The sequence below is a fragment of the Pungitius pungitius genome, chromosome 11, assembly GCF_949316345.1.
Source record: "Pungitius pungitius chromosome 11, fPunPun2.1, whole genome shotgun sequence".
NCBI classification, from domain to species: domain Eukaryota; kingdom Metazoa; phylum Chordata; class Actinopteri; order Perciformes; family Gasterosteidae; genus Pungitius; species Pungitius pungitius.
Window position 1 is genome coordinate 12,814,025 of NC_084910.1, and position 17,676 is coordinate 12,831,700.

Below are 17,676 nucleotides of genomic sequence, written 5' to 3' on the forward strand. Positions count from 1 at the left end.
TAATGTTACATTGTAAAAAAACAACTAACAGGGGATTTATGTGGAAACATGGACCACACCTAGACATAAGAAACCATGGAAACGTGTTGTTAATTAATCCAACAAAATAAAACGAGGTACCAGAAGAAGCTCCTGCTCTGTTTCATAATGATGCGTTCAGGCTCTGTCCAACCAAAATGAGTGAAGTGAGCAAAGCCATTTAATGACGTGATCATCAAGTGTCCACTCTTGATCTCATGATCTGCAATGTTGGCAAAAAACTTGAATTACTTGGGCAACTGTGAGTGAGCGGGTCGTCCTTCGAGGAAAGGATTGGCGCTTGGATCCCCCCCCCCAAACCCCTACAGATAATCCCGTGTCCTTGGGCAAGTCCCTTAACACCAACACGGCCGATGTTACTTACTGATGGTGTGTAACTCCTGTAACTTCAGTGTAGCAATGGGAGCTGTTTACACTGGACTAATCCATCATTAAAAACTTTGAATGTTGAAAAAGCACATGTGACAAAGTTAAAGGATAACAATTATTCATGGTTTACTGAACAAGTTATTTGCCATAGTGAAAAAAAAGTCTTGATTAGTGGACTAGCTGCTAAAATGAAACATCAAAAAGATCTGCCAATATGCATCATCAATAATTGGCAGCTAGTAACAGAAGTTATATTTGTGCTGATCCGATTCAAACCTGCAGTTTTCACACATCTGCTCAATGAATGTGGGGAAGAAAATATAAAAACGCAGTTCGACATCACCACAAACTGCATATGTTGTTGAATCAAAACCTGAGCATGACAACACGGTCACCAGGGTAGACTTGACTTCAACACGGATTAATTGGACAACACTAGAAAGGTAAACTGAGTGTAAGCTCTCCACATAATAACCCCAAACGACTTGTTCACCTGAGCTAGCACAAGCTAACAAGATAAGAGGGGATAAGGATTTTGGGTTTCACTGAAAGACATCTTATGGACCCGAGCACGAGATCAGCCCTTTTTCCAGCAGCTCTGTCGCTGGCAAGAAAGAAATGAAGCAAAAAATTGTTCAAATCCAAAAACCAGATGGATCATCTTGTTTTTGTTTCTGAAAATGAATTCTCTTGCTTTGAATATAAAACGGGATGGTATGAGCTTGAAATTACAACTTTTACGTCACTTTGGCGCACATTTGACACTGCCCATAAATTATTTAGTGAAGGAAGAGGCCTCTTTGCATTTTCAAGTGCTGAAGTGTGAACATCTGGTCTTCAGGCTCTGCACATTCAGTGAATTATGCCGATGAGGCTTAGATAAGGCGGTGTGACTAATGAGGGTTCATCTCACTCCTGCAGAACACCCTACTGTCTTTCTAGTAATTACAATATTTGTCTGGTAATAAAAACGTAAAGAAGACATGGACCCCTCTCAAAGAAACAAATTCCAGACTGTCGCAGAACAACAAAAAATATTTCTCAGATTCTCAGTATTTGGCAGAATGTGGCTCATCCGTTTGGCTTAATGTCCTTAAACAGCGACGCGTTCACACATGCAGCAACCCCTGAATAATAAATGTGTCCAACAACACATTATGTAAATGCCTCGAAATCTGAATAATTCAAAGGTTTTCTTCCGTAAAACTTTTAATAAGTGTATATTCTCTGTTTCTAGCTTCTTTGGTTATCTTTCTGTCCTGCAATCTTGGTGTAAACAAGTTCACAATCTCAATGATAATCAACTAGTTAAAGTTTGTCACTTTAACTCAATATGGCAACATCATTTAGATAATCAAGTCGTAATCTTTTTCCAACGTGGCTTTGTCATGCTCCGTCAAAATTCATTCCATTAAAACCTCAAACATGACTACTGTATCAAACAGTTTTGTGTTTCTGTGCTGTTCCTTGGATTCAGGTGAGGAAGAGTCAATGGCATTTGAGGTGGCTGAAGAGTTTCTAGAGTGTTTCCGTTGTGACTTGGGCTTCTGGGATGCCTGCTATACCACCCAAATCAACTGCAGCGTCGGCGAGCGCTGCTACACGGGCCGAGGGAAGGCAGGTGTGTTGTGAAAGCAGTTTTAAGCCTATTAATTAATATTCAGGCATTAAAAGGAGTCAAAAGGCGACCAGGACGTGACATTTAAAACCAGCGTCTTGTCTTCACAGTGGACACCCTGGACGTTAAGACTTTGGGATGTGTTAAGGCGGACGAGTGCGACGTGGAGACCACCGTGGAGCTGTTCCATAACAGCACCATCTTTGTCATGACCAAAAAGTGCTGCGACACCCCCTTCTGCAACTCAGCGCACAAACTTCCAATCGCCGCACTTTTGTATCTCACAGTGTCTCTCCTGACTCTCTGAGGCCTTCACAGAATGACAGTAAACAAGCTGCATTTATTCATGTTGTCCCAAGCTTTACAGAATTTTGATAACTGAACAAAAAAATACTACTTTGGCAATAACAATTATTTTAGAAAGAGAACATTTCTGTGCACCATATTTACTGTGAAAAACTGAAAAACCAATGCAATATAATAAAGGCTTCAGTGATAATATAATTCTTGAGATGCCTCACTTAAACCCCTCCTCCTCCAAAAACTAGCTGAAAAGAGTGAATAGTGAATGGACAAGCCGGCCACAGAGCGGCACAATCGCGTCCGCAGTGTCAGTTCAGCTGTGCTTCAGCAGCTCCCCAGCAGAGGGCAGGAGCTCCTCTGTCAAGAAGTTCTGAAGGTCCAAATCGTTGTCGTCCAGGTCGAGGCTCAGGAACGCCTCCACCAAAGACCTGCACCTGTCGTTCACACGCGTACAAACGTATCTGGTTCGCATACAGTCGCTCTGTTGTGTTGATTTTGTGTGGCTGCTTTTTAACAAACCGGTTTGCTCGCTCCTCAGATGACGCTTTGTCCATTCGCTTGATGAGCCGCCCTGTCCTGAACAGCTCGGACACCTGAACAAACACAGACAGTTAGTCTATGTGAGCATGCTTCTGCGTATCTGTGTGTGTGTGTGTGAGTGTGTTTACCTCCACTCCTCTATGCACAAGGCTAGTTGGCAGCCCTGCCAGCGCGGCAATGTTGGCAGCGTAGCTGGACTGGCAGATTCCTTCCTTCAGTTGGTACAGAAACACCAACTCATCCCCGTCCACTGCGGTCTCCAGAGTCTAACACACACGTTCATCAGCAAGTTGTTCATTTGGAGGTTTTGGTGGTTTATATTCATGAAACCTCACTCATTCACACAGGTCATGCAGGCTCAGTGGAGTATCTGTCAGTACCAGAAGAGACAGCAGGCCAGAGGAGGGCAGCAGGCCCAGCTGCAGCAGGCTGTGGAAGTTGGTAGCCAACAGGACATGAGGAACATCCTCCAGAGGGTTGCTCAGCCAATGAGAGATCGATGCAGCCAACAAAGAGAGTCCATCCACCTGAAGGACAAGAATAAGCCGTGGTGTATCCTACCGAGGACGAAGCGTCTTTAGTCTTAATAAAGGTTAAGCTCCTTACACAAACCCTCGATAGCATGAGATAATGTTGGTCAATAAATTAACGAAACATTCCGGCCTCAATAAAAAGGTCTTCTAAGCAACAGGTCCTCTTTCTTTGTAATTAAGCAAAAACAAACGCTATCTTAGCTGATTCTAATCCCCAACCCCACTAATAGAGAGTATAGTGCAAAACTATAGAAAATCCTTCCTGTAAGTAATTCTAGAGCCTGTAAATCTTGATCATGTAAGAAAAGTCAAAGGTTGTATGTTTGCATTGAAACGTTTTTGTTAAATAGGCGTCACATCTTCCAGACAGCAGGCAGAGAAAGCAGCAGCAGTTCAGTTCTGCAGGTGTAGACGTTGCACTTTGCATTCCGATAGTGTACATTAGAAAGAAGACGGAGGGATGTGACATGCAGCAAAATAAACAGGCCTTGCTGTAAGATTTACCACCCAGAGGCAGCAAAAAGGTTCAGCTGTTTAAATTTAAAGCACGTGTTACTATTTGTCCTACTTGAAACGCTGTTGTTTGGTTGTTCTTCGGTTCTACATAAATCATTTGGTCTCTACCTACTCCTTTGGGAAATATCTCACTCATTAGCTGAAAAACGCTTTACCATCTTTACAAGCTTGTCACAACGGTTTCTCTCTGCTGTTTTGCGCTGAGCCGGTATGGTAGAGTGGTGTTTTAGTGGAAAAACAGAAAATAAAAATATTGATTATAGCTGTTTTCAATATTTGTTGTTGACAAGCTAAGACAGAAGTAACTGAACTCACATTTGTAATGTTTGTTTTTATTGTTTCCTTCTGGGCTCTGCCTCCCACACCTGCATCTTTTTTTTTAGATAGATTAAATTGGTTTGGACCCCGTCCCTCTCCAGAGTAACCTGGCAACAGTGATGGAGGACAGCCAACATAATGTTACCCAGAGTGAGCTCCTAGTATCCGGCAGGAGACATATCCCAGTTGCATACACTGTAAAAACAGTATTTATGAGTATTTATGAGTGGCAGTCTTTGGCTGCACACGTTGCATAATTGCCTTGCTTCTTTTGCACGGACAGGGCACACATTAACGTCTCAATGTCTGCGGGTCTGAACATCTGCTGCCGCTTTCTTGCTGATAGGTGGCACATGTTGGGCTGACCTGAAGGTCTGTTCGTGCTGCAGCTCCAAATTGGAAAATACCGGCTGGGATTGGTTTCAGGCGCCTCACAATAATGACACGTTGTGTCCTTGTTACATGTATACATACGTATTTAATTAAGTTTTCCTTACTGTGTTAGTTCCCTTTCCAAATTCATCGATGAGAACCAATGAGTTACCAGTACTGCTGTTGAGAGCCTTGGCCATCTGGTGAATAGAGACACAATGTGTTATAATACATTTAGTTGTATTTTGTATGTGTGTGTGATGGCTGGGGGGAGCTTTATAAAAATGTCTTGGCAGGTGGAGAGTGGGAGTGGAGCTTATCAACTTTAAAGGACAGTATCATTGGGAGTTCACACCTTTTATTCCCTCACCCAGACACACTGACACAACACATACACACAGGGACACACACAAGAAGCTTGTGTGCAGAAAGGTCTGTGAGCGCGTTAGGTACCTGGTTGAGGTCTATCATGAAGGTGCTGAGGCCAACAGACACAGACTCTCTGCTCTGCATTCGGGTGAACATCCCGTCCACCAGACCGATCTCCGCCTCCTTTGCAGGCACGTCGGAGCCAATCAGAGCCATGAACACAATCAGACCCACCTGGCAAAGGCAAATCACAACCAGTGGGTGCTGTGGACTTTAACAAGTGGGAGTGGAGTCACATCAGCATTTAAATCAAAGCTCCTCCTCATTTAGTGTAGTGTGAACAAGAAACCTGATTGTCGCCCTTTATTGAAGCATTAAATGTTAATTAGTAAATTCCTGCTTGGAGGCTTCTTCTGATATCAGCAATTAATAAGCTAGATGGACCAGAGCAGGAAAACACATCATAGAGGTTACTATTATGTAGCGCAACTATAACAGCTGAAGAAACAGATGTTAAATATAAAGATTATGTTTTCCTTAAAGTATTCTGTACCACTTTACCACTTGTCAATTCTGGTTTTTTTTGCATTAGTAAAAGAAAATGAAAAAAACATATTTGGCTTCAAAACTTCAAATGACAAGCCATTTTTAGGCAGACAGGAAAGTGGTCACATATAGAAAGAGACATGCCCACACAGTGTCACAGCTACACAACATATGGAGTATGATAAATCAAGACCAGAAGCATTTTATTACGTTGCCAGTTGTACTCAACTGTTGATGGGTCCCACCTGTTTGAGGTAGATGCTCTTGCCAGATGAGTTGGGACCGGTGATGATCTTGACCCTTCCCTGTGATTCTGAGCTCTGGAAGGAGTTGGCCACAAACACGGGAGAGCACAGCTCCAACAACGGGTGTCTAGAGAATTGTAGAATAGAGACATTTATCCGCCCTGTGCCGCAATGTATCAAGTGTGTGTGTACTGCGCATGTGACAACCTTTCATGCCCTGATACTTCCCAGGTGTTACGTTACATGAACAATAAGCATCCTAGGACACCGCTTTCCATCTTGTGTGCGAGTGCCTACCTGCCCTGTGTGACTGTTATCTTTCTGTGGCTGGCTAGTGTGGGGCAGGTGTAGCCGTACTCTTGAGAGGCGGTGCTCATTGCCATCAGACAGTCCAGCTCAGCAGTGAGATCAAGAACCTACACAACACACACAGATTACACCCGGACTGCTCTGAACAGAGACGTTTTGACCAAGGAAAGAGCAACATGTGATCACAAACTTACAATATGAAACTATTTGTACATGTATTATAGAGTCAAAAGCTGTGTATTTAGTCACATTTTGTGGGAAATGTGAGTATGTGGAACAAACTGAGGAAGTGCATTGTGTTCCGGGAGCAGTGCGATAACTCTATTTGTGTGTTTTTGGTAGATGTTGTCACCGTTGTTACCATGGTGAGGGATTAATTTCTCAAAAGAGAGATTTGAAATCCTACAATCAGTTTTCATTACAAAGTTGGTTTTAATAAAATCAATTTTGTAAACAAAGATATTCATCATCTGAACATAACAGTCATTCTGCCCTAAAAAAAAGTGTGCAATAGTGACATAGGCATCTGGTTGGCATGAGACAAACTTGTCATTGGATCCGGACATGTCCCATTACCAATATGTTCAAAACAACATGACCAAGGAAAACATGGTAGCTGATCACAACAAACCACTTGCAAACATTAACAAATCGTCACTATCATGCACACAATCATTTCATGAGAGTGGGAGTCATGTTTTAAACCCTGGGACCTGGAGGTGCAGACCGACCTTGTAAAGGGACGCGCTCCTCTCCAGTATTGCGCTCTGCAGCTGTATCATCACTGCTGTCTCCATGTCTGAGGAACAGGCAGTGTAAAATTGGGAAAACGCTCAATGGTACAAAGTCAGGCACACAGTGATCAGGTAATCACATGTTTTTTTAGTAAGTTAGTAAGAAGGTAAAAGACCTCTGATGACACAGTGCAAGTCTCCTAAGAGGTCGTCTAGCTCCTTGGTTCTCTGGCTGCGGTAGTGAAGACGTTCCTCTGAGAGAAACTAGCCAACATGGAAACAAGGAAAGGGTTTGACAGTGGATGAGCATTTGTTATTCTCAAGAAAACCAACAGTATGTTGACAAGATAATAAAACAAACCATGAAATCAAGGCCTTCTATCTCAAAATCCTCTTTCTCCACCATGCTGGGCAGTCGAGGGACAGAGAGCAGGAATCCAATCTGTAAGGAGAATTAAACAATTACATGTTGACCATCGTTATTGCAACAGTGACACACAGCAGATGAGTGAACTAAAAAATGAGCTGTGAGCTGTGTCGGCATGCAGCACAGACCAGAGGGATGTAGATGACGCAGCAGGAGGGAATGTGGGCGTCCAGATGTTCCAGCTCTCTTCTGGCTACATCTGTGAGGAAGTCAGACAACCCCATCATCTTTCTTTTCTCTGAGGAAGAGAGCATAGTTAAGACTAAATCAACTACCACGCAACCGTATCAACGCAGCCTTACACAAAGAGTGGGCCTTTTAACCTGTATTGGGATATTGAGTCTGTATATATGTCAGTATGGGGACACTTACTCTCATCGATCGCTGGGTCCACGTTCGGTTTGACGGTGAACCGACTCTCCGCTATGCTGGTTTCAAAATCCACCTACATGTGACCAATCAAAGATGGAGTCAGACCCATTAACACCGAAGAACAAGGGTGAACGAGCGGCGTGTTATTTTGAGTGAATCTCACGACTCGGCTGATGAGGGAGGAAATATGGTGGAGGTCATCAGAGAAACCTTCACTGATATCACGAAAGAGATGAATGGACTGCGGCAGGTGTCGCACCGTGTCCCTGATACACACCACATTGTACACTGTCTGACAGAAACACAGAAACACAACATCTTCAAACACGTTTAACTAACCCCATCGCCCAGACATTGTGCGTTAGCTAAAACTGAGGCTCCAACCTTGTAGAGGCTCCGCCAGTCTGACACTTTAGTGTGAGACAGAGACATCCTGTGCAGAAGAGTCTAACACAAGCACACACAGACCTTCAGGTGAAGTCATGGTTTCTTTGTTTAGCATGCAAAGGGACACATGATCAAATGGGATCAGGAGTCATAATTAGTTACTGGTATGTTACTGATATTGCGTAGCGAGGATTGCAGGGTGTTCAGGGTGTCAGAGTTCCGAGGTGACGTGAAGAAACGTATTACTTCCTGTCTCCTGTGTAACACGGCCAGGTCCTGTGTGGGCCGAAGAAACCACTGGCTGGAAAGGAGAGGAAACCACAAACATCCATGCCGCTTTATAGAAAAAGGTATAAACTAAAAAACGTCTGCCAGCGTTAACAAGATGTTGTGTGCATGCAAAAAAGAATGGTTGTGCAAAGAAAAATGGAATAATTCCACATATGTAAATTCCCACAACAATCATAGCAAAACCTGTTTAAAGCTGAAACATTTATATTTACATTTAATAAATTAGCTAAAAACGTATCTGCATATTAGAAGTCATAATACCGAGTTGTAGTAGTGGTGGGGCTGCAGCATTACATGTGACTGTTACACAACACGGTGGTAAAGTTTAGTTGATGCTTGATACAAAGAAAAAAAGCCTTCCCTAATAAAAAAAACTTGAATTAGGTATGAGTTAATTTCAGTATAAGGAAAGGCCCATTCGTTATTTTGTGGTTCTTGCAATAAAATACATTAAACATTTGAAAAGTATTAATAATAAGTAATAAAGATGAAATAATGTATTTCTCACCGTAGCAGTTTTGAGCCAAACTTGCACCTGCACCGGTTCAGTATCCCTGCAAAACACATTATGAACATGTATTTCTTGTAAAAAAACATGATAGGACAGAGATAGCAAGTAAGGATGTCCTGAATCGGCACTTTAAGGCACACATACCATAAAGACTGAGTCCTTCCTTTTCACCAGAATGCAGCTTGTACACTGATGGGTGGACTTCCGATTTGAAGATCTGTAGTACACTGATAAAAATACAAAGTCCATGGTGATCTCTAAACTAATGAAATTAATTCATTCATTAAGGTTACAGAAATGTATAAAATAAGGAATGAAGTGCATAATATAAATAATTCTAAAAATTCAAAAGTATTAGAGAAATTGCAGGTTTTAGTTGTGGCACAAGGAACAAAAAAGTAAACATTTAGTAGATCAGCGTCAGCTGTAGGGGACATGATGAGCTATGTAGTGGAGAACAATCTTACCTGTAGGTGTCAGGGTCAATGCAAACAATACCTTTACTATATTGGGAAGAAACAATACACATTTGAGAGAAGCATCATTTTCATTCATAAAAACTACAAAAAAATGTCATTTTAAAATTTACTATGAAACACAATACCACAATGCACATCTTTTACAGCAGAAAACCTGTGTGATTCAATACAGAGAAGTACCTTCCCTCATTGACAAAACTCTTTCAAGGTCCCCATTACATGTTTGTGTGTGTGTGTGTGTGTGTGTGTGTGCTTGATGTGTCTTACAGCGTGTAGGCGTTGAACTGTAGGATAGGAACTCCAACACTGCTGTCTTCCAGCTCCACTCCCACTCTCCTCCTGTCCAGACATTTCAGCAGAGCGCCCACTGCCCTCAGCTATCCCAACGGATGCACACACACACACACACACACACACACACACACACACACACACACACACACACACACACACACACACACACACACACACACAAACCAAAACATAACTTATTTTGGGGGGTTTGAGATCAGCTCCTGCACAACGATGGACTGATGGATAGGATGACGTGTGGATATTTGGCTCACCATCAGGGGTGAGTCAAAGGAGATAGAGGAGGAGATGTAGGACATTTTGTCTCTCTCTGAAATGTAGGCAGGAAGGAAAGGCAGATGGGCAGAAAGTAACCTCTGCTTACCGACCTCCAGACCTGCAACATGCCAAACCAACTCAATCCATTCTTTCTGGAAAACCATTGAAAAACACATAGATTCCTGCCTAAAATATATATATATATATATATATATATATATATATATATATATATATATATATATATATATATATATATAATATTGGATATTATAGGTGGGCGTCTGTTTACCAAAGTCAACATATGGATAAGTGACGACCTCCGGTTTGTAGTCTGGGTTTAAACCTGGAATACAAGTGAGGCAAGTTTGAAAAAGCAAAATGAAGAAATATTGCATTGTATGAAAGAAAGAGTTATCATTAAAGTAGCGGTTTCACATGACATAATTGTGTGGGTAAAAGCCTCTAAAGGGTATGTGTAATAACTCTAATCTAATCACTCTTATCCCTTATCACACTCTCTGGCTGCAGTTTAAAGCATCCCGAATCACATTCCATTCCCTTGACCTGGAATCTACTTGTCTCATATCATGTCAAAACCAAATATTTCCCCGTCCTATATTGAGATAATGTTTTTGCCCCACAGGACTCACCAAGTTGTTGCAGGAAGCGTGTCATGCAGCGTTCCTGCTTTGCACTCGTAATGATGACATGAGGGCTGACCTCGCGCACGACTAAAACACGTGGACGCAAACAGAAATGTCCGTTTTGTAAACATCAAACTTATTACGGAGCTTTTGAAAATGATGTGAAGGCTAAAGACAGGCTGAAATGTGTGAAACAGGCCGTGTGTTCTTTACCTCTGGCCAACAGGTGGAGCTCGTAGGTGTCCGGAGTGTCTCTCATGAAGTGCAAAGAGGAGTCCTTGCTGTCATAGAAGCAGAGGCCCATCTGTCCCTGCTGGGCTAAAACACTCAGTAAAACCTGGTAAATAAAAAACAAACACAAGAGTGTGCCACCGGCTGCTGCAACTATATACTAACGCTGCATTGCCAGTGTGAACGTAGCGTCTGAGTTTACTGTCGGTGAGTCTTCCTCCTCGTCTTCATCTCGCTGTATGTCCGGTGGACCAAAGTTCCTTCCTCCTCCTCCTCCTCCTCCTCCTCCTCTCAGACTTTCCAGTTCTGCCATAACCAGTTAATTCTGCACACGACCAGGCAAATAAAGCATATATATGAATACAAATAACTATATTATGACACGTTCTCAGTCGAGGGTATTAATTAATGAAATCAATCAACAAAGGCAAACCGCCAATCAGCTAGCTAACTTTAGCCACGCGGGGAAGCTAACGTTAGCTTTAGCCTAGCTAGCCGTCTAGTTAACGTTAGCTATTAAAGACTAATGTATAGGAGCTACTTACAGGACGGACAGACCAAAGCTTGAGGATAGTTGTTGAATGTAACGTTATAATAAGCTTTTCTTCCGGAGCGCAGCACTCCGGTATCGCCCGTAATTATGTTTCACCTTACTGCTAAAGCGAGTTTATAGGTTAGAACTCTGTAGTCACCTCTCACCCTTTAAAGTCGGGCTGATGGAAAATACATGATAAATAATTTAATTAAAATCTAATTTGATTTGGCAGTTTCTGGGCTGCCAGCCAGAGAATCTGAGCACTCTTTAATATTCCCACCCAGATGTTCATTTAAAGATGAAACATTAATTTTGTAGTTTGTTAATATTGGACAATGCAAATTAGGTTAATCTTCAAATGAAATGTATTTATTATTCATTCATCACAACGTAAATCGTTTTGTAATAAAAGAGGCAACCAATTTGTTTGTTTTATAATTTAACTAGTTCATTGTCAAAATTTATCCGGCCATTTCGTAACATGTTTGGTGTAACAATGACTCTTTTATTGTCAATAATAGCCTGTCTAACCCTTCATGTGTACACTAGGCAGGTTTTCAGTCAGTGAAAGCAGATGTGGCCTCATGCAAACTCCTAGTGTAGAATAATTTTGTTGTTTTTACTAAATGTGGTTTATGTTTTTCTCCTTTATAAAATAATTAAAACTGTAAAACATGACAAAGTTCAGTTCAAATGGGAGTAATTTATTAAACATACAAAGAAACAAACAGAAAGAGAACACCTCACTGTTAATGCTTTAAAAACTAACTAAATAAGATAAATAATATATCCATTTGTATGGCTATATTATGTATACAAATAAATTATATTGTTTCACTTGCGTGACCAACGTTTCCTATTGTATTTTTTTTTGTGCATGAATTAGTAGGTGGAAAGCAGGTAGTGCTGGAGACAAGGGGGGAGAGGCAGTTTGTCCATTTCAGTTTGCCTCTTTTGCCCTAAAAACTGTCGAATTGACAGTCCACACAGAGCCATCAAGGCAGGGGGGTCACCTGGAAAGGAGAGGGAAAGAAAAAGAAATTTAGTATGTGTTTTAACAACTCAGGTAGACCTCACCAAAGCAGATAAAAACTCACGCGTGGCGCCGTTCAGGTATCGTAACCTTATGATGGCTCCTCCTCTCACGCTGCTTACAGCTGGGAACAGCTCCACTCCGAGAGGAAGGTCTTTGAAAGCCACGTCGAGAAAGCTGCCATCAACAACAAATCCCAGAGTCCCTGCGTCGGCGTCCAGGACCAACAGGATGCGCTCAGGGATAGAAAGAGTTGTCAGTGCCACCTTTGTGTGGGATGAAGTGGAAGACCGGATCCTAAAACCCTCCACAGCCTCAGAGTGGCGTCTCCTCCTCGTTCTTGGGTAAGTACCAGGACTCTTGCCGGCATGCCAGAGCTGATTGGTTTTGAGTTCCCAGCCCCAGGACTGCGAGTCTCGACCAATAAGCACGTTGTACCCAGAGGCCTGCAAGGGGCAGCTCTGCCTGGAAACGCCTATGACGGCATGGCTTCCCCTGTCGTTGGGGCTCCACAGCAGCTCCCACACATGAAGCCCGCTCTTCACCCCCATTTCTGCCCGCACCCCATCGCTGCTCAGCTCAACGGGTGACCGCGTGGCTTCCTGTTTGCAGGCCGACAGCAGGAAGTGAGGTGAGCGGTGCACCGGGCTCCAGTGTGAGCGACCATCTGCTGGAGCGACCGGAAAGGAGTTCAGAGTGACTGCCAGGCGAGAGGATTTGGGGACTGCCAGAGGGGGGAAAGCTGACGAAGAGGAGAGAGGGCTACTGTCTTCTCTGTTGCACAGCCAAACTGACAGTAAGACACCCATGGAGGTGAACACACGGGCAGGGCTCCTGCTAGGTATGATCAGAGAACAGCTGTGGAGAAAACAACAACAACAACAACAAGTATTAACTTTCAGCTCCAGGCAGCTCCTAGTATACCAAAAATACGTTTTGTGATTTCTGAACTCAAAGTATGTTGGAATAATGGACAGGAGAAAGTATAGTAGAATAAGGTACGTTCAGTAGTGGGAGTATTGAATCCTTTAATGAAGTTAAAGTAGGATGCACTTGTGAAATACTCAACTATAAGTATTCAAAACTGCAATTGATTAAGGAATTGCTAAATTGACTAAAAGTTAAATATGAAAAACACACTATTCACACAAGTTATAATGTATTCCATAATTGGTATTGTTATTATTTTTTAATCATCACTGATGCATTGACATTTAACATTTTTATGTAGGTTGAATTCAGCATAAGGAAAAAGCATTTTACTTATCCTGTGTGATGAGATGCTATCTCATGTGACTTTAGTTCTAAGGAATGTATTAGCACCCCTAACTTTAGCCTTTTCAAGGCAGAAGTAAAATGCTTTTTCCTTATGCTGTCCCAATATATGAATTCACCCTACAGGCTGGGGTTTGAATTTACAGTTTTTTCAAAACAACGTCATTAAAGGTTTTTAAAAATGCATACTGGCCAAGCTGTCAGATGCATCTCTTTAAAAGTATAGAGAGTTGTATCTGTTCTTTTCACTTCTGGGTGTGGTAAAGCAAGACAGACCAACCAAAAAAAAGTAGATCCACTGGAAACAAAAGATACAACGTCTCCACCTGCACGCATTCGAGGTGTCTTGTTCACCTGTTGGGGCAGCTCACTGAAACGGTGTGTTTGAATCTTACCGGCTCGTTTTTGCAGAGTCCCCTCTCTGCGGCGGCTCAGCTTCAGGCTGCTCGGTGACGTCCTCCATGCGCGCGCTTATACCGGTCTCTTATCGAGCATCTCTCGCGTCTTATCGCAGCTCGGTAACGTAACCGTTACGCCCTTTTTTTCGGGACGACCTCCGGGCCGGGAACAGCACAGTCCATCACTCGAGATTGACGCAGTGACAAGGACGAGATCCCGTGACGTGTTTGTAAACTGAAAAGAAACCGTGGTGATAACGTCCGACATCCGCGGTCCATCCTGAGATCATCAGCTGTTATCAGTTTGTATCTTCCCCCCTCCCGTTTTCTTATCGCGTCCTGTAATGAATGTAAACATAAATGGCGAAACACAAGAAGAGGATCAAACTTGGGCTTTTGATTAGCAAAAAAAGGAAAATAAAATAGATGCCGAATCGACTCATTATTCCCGAGCGCGCATGCGCACAGAGAGGAACGGCGAGATGGGCGATTTAACCCTGGTCGCCGTCTTCGACTTTAGTTTGGCAAATTTAAATCTATACTTATAGTTGTTCTTGCTTTTCAATATATTGATGTATGCTGCCGTCTAATTTGCTATTTTATTTCTTTGGCATTCATTTAGTTTTTAAACGAAGCCGATTTACAACTTATTATAGATAAATTGTATTTATAATGGCTCTGAACTATAATAATGCTACTATTTCTTAGCGTTTTTAGTCGAGGTATAGTCCGAAGAGGTGTGTCTGTGGAAGATGTAAAGGCTTTCTGTGGTCCTGATGTCACCAGAGAGCTCGTGTGAATGGGGAGAATTCAACTTAATCACTTCTGCGAGATACTTGAATGAATTTATTCATCAACGCTGCCTAAATGCATTCATTTGATCTCATTTGGGATTTGTCAAATGTATATTAATATATCTTAACAATGGTTGCTTTAAGATAAGCTAAGTTTATTTGGAGATGGCATTAAAACTGGTTAGTGCAAATTTGCATTCCTCTTGATATAAGACCTGTAGTGAATTAGTAGGTCCCAAGACAAAAAAGTTTAGTAAACACTAAATGAAATGATTATTAAAAATATATTTGCAAATTTGTTTTGTGTAGCTTTTAAAAAAGAAACCCTACCCACAACTCTGTCCCCTCTCTATTTTGTAGGACTAGTAAACAAGGTTGATGTTCCCAATCTGTTCAGCCTTGTTAAGGCTACAGCCATGACTGAGGTCTGTATTGCCTGCAAGCCTGACCTACTTTCATGCAAGGAAAGTAGGTCATCTACAGTAGATTTGTAACATTTCTTTTTAATTTAAACAAAGGTAAGACACCTAAAGATGTGTCTGCACACATATTGGATTTAAGAAATGTCCTTGTACAAATCCCCACAAGCCACTGGGATTTTAACTGGATTGGTATTTGTCATATTGCTGTGTAAAAAGGCCCAGGGCAATTGCTATTTATCATCTGCTAAATTTAATTTGATCTTGTCTCTCACCGAGAGAATGTTCTTCATCTTGTAGCTGGTCTCAGCACAACTGAAAACAACAGACCTATAGTTTAGTACAGAGTGATATAACTTTCCAACTAGATCTTATTATGCACAATAAAACCTAAATGATCGGTGCTTCAAGTATAATAGATGTATGTTGTATAGTTATCAAATTGTCCGTGAATTATCTTGAAGACATGTTCATGCTACATACACTGCTCTGCTTGAACAATCCTACCAGCTGACTTAGTTACATAATGTCTTTGTACTTCTTTGAAGACAACCCCTATCAAATAAGACAGATTAGAAAAATCATATCAGAAGATAAAGGTGTTTGTTGATTCTGTATGAGGAAGTTTACCAGCACACAGATAAACAAAGCTCAACAAGTTGTGCTGTCCTGTTGGTGAGGTCAGTTTCTCCAGCAGCCGCCGTTAAACAACATTAATGTTTGTTGTGATATCAAATTCACACAGATGCGTAACTTCAATAGTTACAATATTATTACATTACATGTCATTTAGCTGACGCTTTTATCTAAAGCGACCTACAATGAGTGCATTTCAACCATAATGATACAAACCCAGTAGAACAAGAAACAAGAAAGTGAAAGTGATTTCATCAAAAGAACCGATTTACAACTTGCTATAGATAAGAGCCATTATAAGTACAATTTAACAATGGTCTGTTTTACCTTCTTCTCTGCTTAGATGATGGCGGTACTGCTTTATGCAAGATTTCATTGTACAGAAGCACCTCCTGAGTCAGATAGCCAAAGGTCAAATACGGGTTGTAATCAAACTATTTTATGGAAAATATGCTCTCTTAAATTACTATATATATATATATATATCTTCATATACTAGAGGCACTACATGAAGTCTGGGTAACTTGAAAATATGAATATTGTTGTTGACCTCCATGCTGTATGATTTAAAAAAGAAGATGGTACAGTGATGCAATGTTACAGCAACATCGAAAGCAGAATATTCCAAGTATGTCTTTGTAGTCTCTAAGAAAAGGCCTATTTATCTCAGGAGTCTCGTTGCCACAGGTGGCACTGTTACGTCCAAAGACTTTGATTCCGGTCACGTGTCTCCAGAGCTCGTCTCTCACCAGCATTTTCCTTCCACCTGAAAACAAAATATTTCACAAGCATTGAAGTAGATTTCCATACTGAACAATATCAGTAATTTGAAATTGTCTTACCGTAAAACTGTTAAAAACAAAAAGATCTCTATTAAGTTTGCAGTGATAAGGATACCTCCCGTCTCACTCTTACCCCAACCGTGGGCTGCGTGAGGCTGGCGTGCTCCACCACGCAGGAGATTTCCTCTCCAGATCTGGGTGCAAATTCCAGATACGAGTGTATCTGGTAGAGCGAATTCCCATTGGGCAGTTCTTCAGTGGACGTCACATCGGGTGTGACATTATTTCCATTCCTCAGCCAGGTCACTCTGATTTGTTTGGGATAAAAGCAGAGCAGCATGCCCGGGAGCTGCTGTCCGCTGCGACGAGCTCAGCCTGTCGGACGGCTCCCTATAAACCCACAGACAACAAGTCGGCATGAAACAGCAAAACTGTCACTTGTACGGCACCCATGAAGTGGAGAGTTTTGGTTACACAAAAGCCCAGACATTACTTTGTATGAATTTTATTAATGTAGTTGTATTTTAATCAAATAGGCAGAAGAAAATAATCTGGCGGCCGGTCGATTGTCAGGTGAATATTTTGAGTAAAACCTGTACATAATGAACCGTCATAATATATCCCATTTACATCAATACAATTAATCATAATAGAGTTTCAAAACATTCAATCACCTGTTTTTTAAATGAAATCAAATGTTGATGGGTCTTTTGATTGGCATTTCTCTGCATTCTTTTTATGCCTCAATGAAGAAGGTTTTTTTTTTAGATTGTCTGCAAATTCTTTTGCTTTCTCTGTGTAGCCAGTGAAATTTCCTATTTGATCAGCAACTTGTCGAGGTAGTACTGCTCCAAATAAACGCTCTCAAACAACAAAGTAAACGGGCAGTAAACCATGAAGAAAGAGAGCAGCTGAAAAATAAAGCCTTTAATTAAAGCAACTAACAGCACCTTTAGTGGTTAACCGCATAAACTTTATGGATAATGGATTACCATAAGGAACATCAGCAGCATAATAAAAAATTTAACAAATACGGCAAGTATCTGAAGTCAGTAGGTGTCAAATGATTTTTTTTTAT

General features: G+C 41.5%; 3 protein-coding genes and 1 pseudogene across 3 annotated transcripts; 1 reads left to right on the forward strand and 3 right to left on the reverse strand.

The window, feature by feature from the left end:
- The first annotated feature begins 3 nt into the window (after nucleotides 1-3).
- Nucleotides 4-2,530, forward strand: LOC134132902 (sperm acrosome membrane-associated protein 4-like). The gene is made up of 2 exons (XM_062565762.1): nucleotides 4-2,029; nucleotides 2,137-2,530. Exons 1-2 carry the CDS (start codon nucleotides 1,834-1,836, stop codon nucleotides 2,331-2,333), a joined length of 393 nt encoding a protein of 130 aa, XP_062421746.1. The 5' UTR covers nucleotides 4-1,833; the 3' UTR covers nucleotides 2,334-2,530.
- Nucleotides 2,531-2,600: 70 nt separating this feature from the next.
- Nucleotides 2,601-11,704, reverse strand: msh5 (mutS homolog 5). The gene is made up of 25 exons (XM_037454720.2): nucleotides 10,929-11,704; nucleotides 10,709-10,832; nucleotides 10,502-10,582; nucleotides 10,141-10,194; nucleotides 9,845-9,966; nucleotides 9,546-9,655; nucleotides 9,267-9,302; nucleotides 8,944-9,026; nucleotides 8,797-8,842; nucleotides 8,160-8,298; nucleotides 7,995-8,057; nucleotides 7,774-7,902; nucleotides 7,611-7,683; nucleotides 7,367-7,476; nucleotides 7,173-7,253; nucleotides 6,988-7,075; nucleotides 6,809-6,876; nucleotides 6,066-6,184; nucleotides 5,769-5,895; nucleotides 5,062-5,211; nucleotides 4,734-4,808; nucleotides 3,250-3,396; nucleotides 2,998-3,135; nucleotides 2,849-2,922; nucleotides 2,601-2,763 (listed from the first exon to the last, which is right to left on the reverse strand). Exons 1-25 carry the CDS (start codon nucleotides 11,037-11,039, stop codon nucleotides 2,643-2,645), a joined length of 2,469 nt encoding a protein of 822 aa, XP_037310617.2. The 5' UTR covers nucleotides 11,040-11,704; the 3' UTR covers nucleotides 2,601-2,642.
- A 240-nt stretch (nucleotides 11,705-11,944) lies between these two features.
- si:ch1073-228j22.2 (SPRY domain-containing SOCS box protein 4) lies at nucleotides 11,945-15,277 on the reverse strand. The gene is made up of 3 exons (XM_037455176.2): nucleotides 13,965-15,277; nucleotides 12,359-13,152; nucleotides 11,945-12,274 (listed from the first exon to the last, which is right to left on the reverse strand). The coding sequence occupies exons 1-3, from the start codon at nucleotides 14,030-14,032 to the stop codon at nucleotides 12,144-12,146; spliced, it is 993 nt and encodes a 330-aa protein (XP_037311073.1). The 5' UTR covers nucleotides 14,033-15,277; the 3' UTR covers nucleotides 11,945-12,143.
- A 357-nt stretch (nucleotides 15,278-15,634) lies between these two features.
- On the reverse strand, nucleotides 15,635-17,654 carry LOC119197343 (rano class II histocompatibility antigen, A beta chain-like; annotated as a pseudogene).
- Nucleotides 17,655-17,676: the final 22 nt, after the last annotated feature.

Bases quoted from the DNA above. Each gene is read 5' to 3' on its own strand.
- LOC134132902 (XM_062565762.1), top strand. From the start codon at position 1,834: ATGACTACTGTATCAAACAGTTTTGTGTTTCTGTGCTGTTCCTTGGAT. The intron at 2,030-2,136 runs GTGTGTTGTGAA...TTGTCTTCACAG, and splicing joins CACGGGCCGAGGGAAGGCAG to TGGACACCCTGGACGTTAAG.
- msh5 (XM_037454720.2), bottom strand. From the start codon at position 11,039: ATGGCAGAACTGGAAAGTCTGAGAGGAGGAGGAGGAGGAGGAGGAGGA. The intron at 7,254-7,366 runs GTCTGTGCTGCA...TTCTCCTTACAG, and splicing joins GCGTCATCTACATCCCTCTG to ATTGGATTCCTGCTCTCTGT. The intron at 3,136-3,249 runs GTACTGACAGAT...CGTGTGTGTTAG, and splicing joins CTGGCCTGCTGTCTCTTCTG to ACTCTGGAGACCGCAGTGGA.
- si:ch1073-228j22.2 (XM_037455176.2), bottom strand. From the start codon at position 14,032: ATGGAGGACGTCACCGAGCAGCCTGAAGCTGAGCCGCCGCAGAGAGGG. The intron at 13,153-13,964 runs GTAAGATTCAAA...TTTTCTCCACAG, and splicing joins GACTCTGCAAAAACGAGCCG to CTGTTCTCTGATCATACCTA. The intron at 12,275-12,358 runs GTGAGTTTTTAT...TCTCCTTTCCAG, and splicing joins ATACCTGAACGGCGCCACGC to GTGACCCCCCTGCCTTGATG.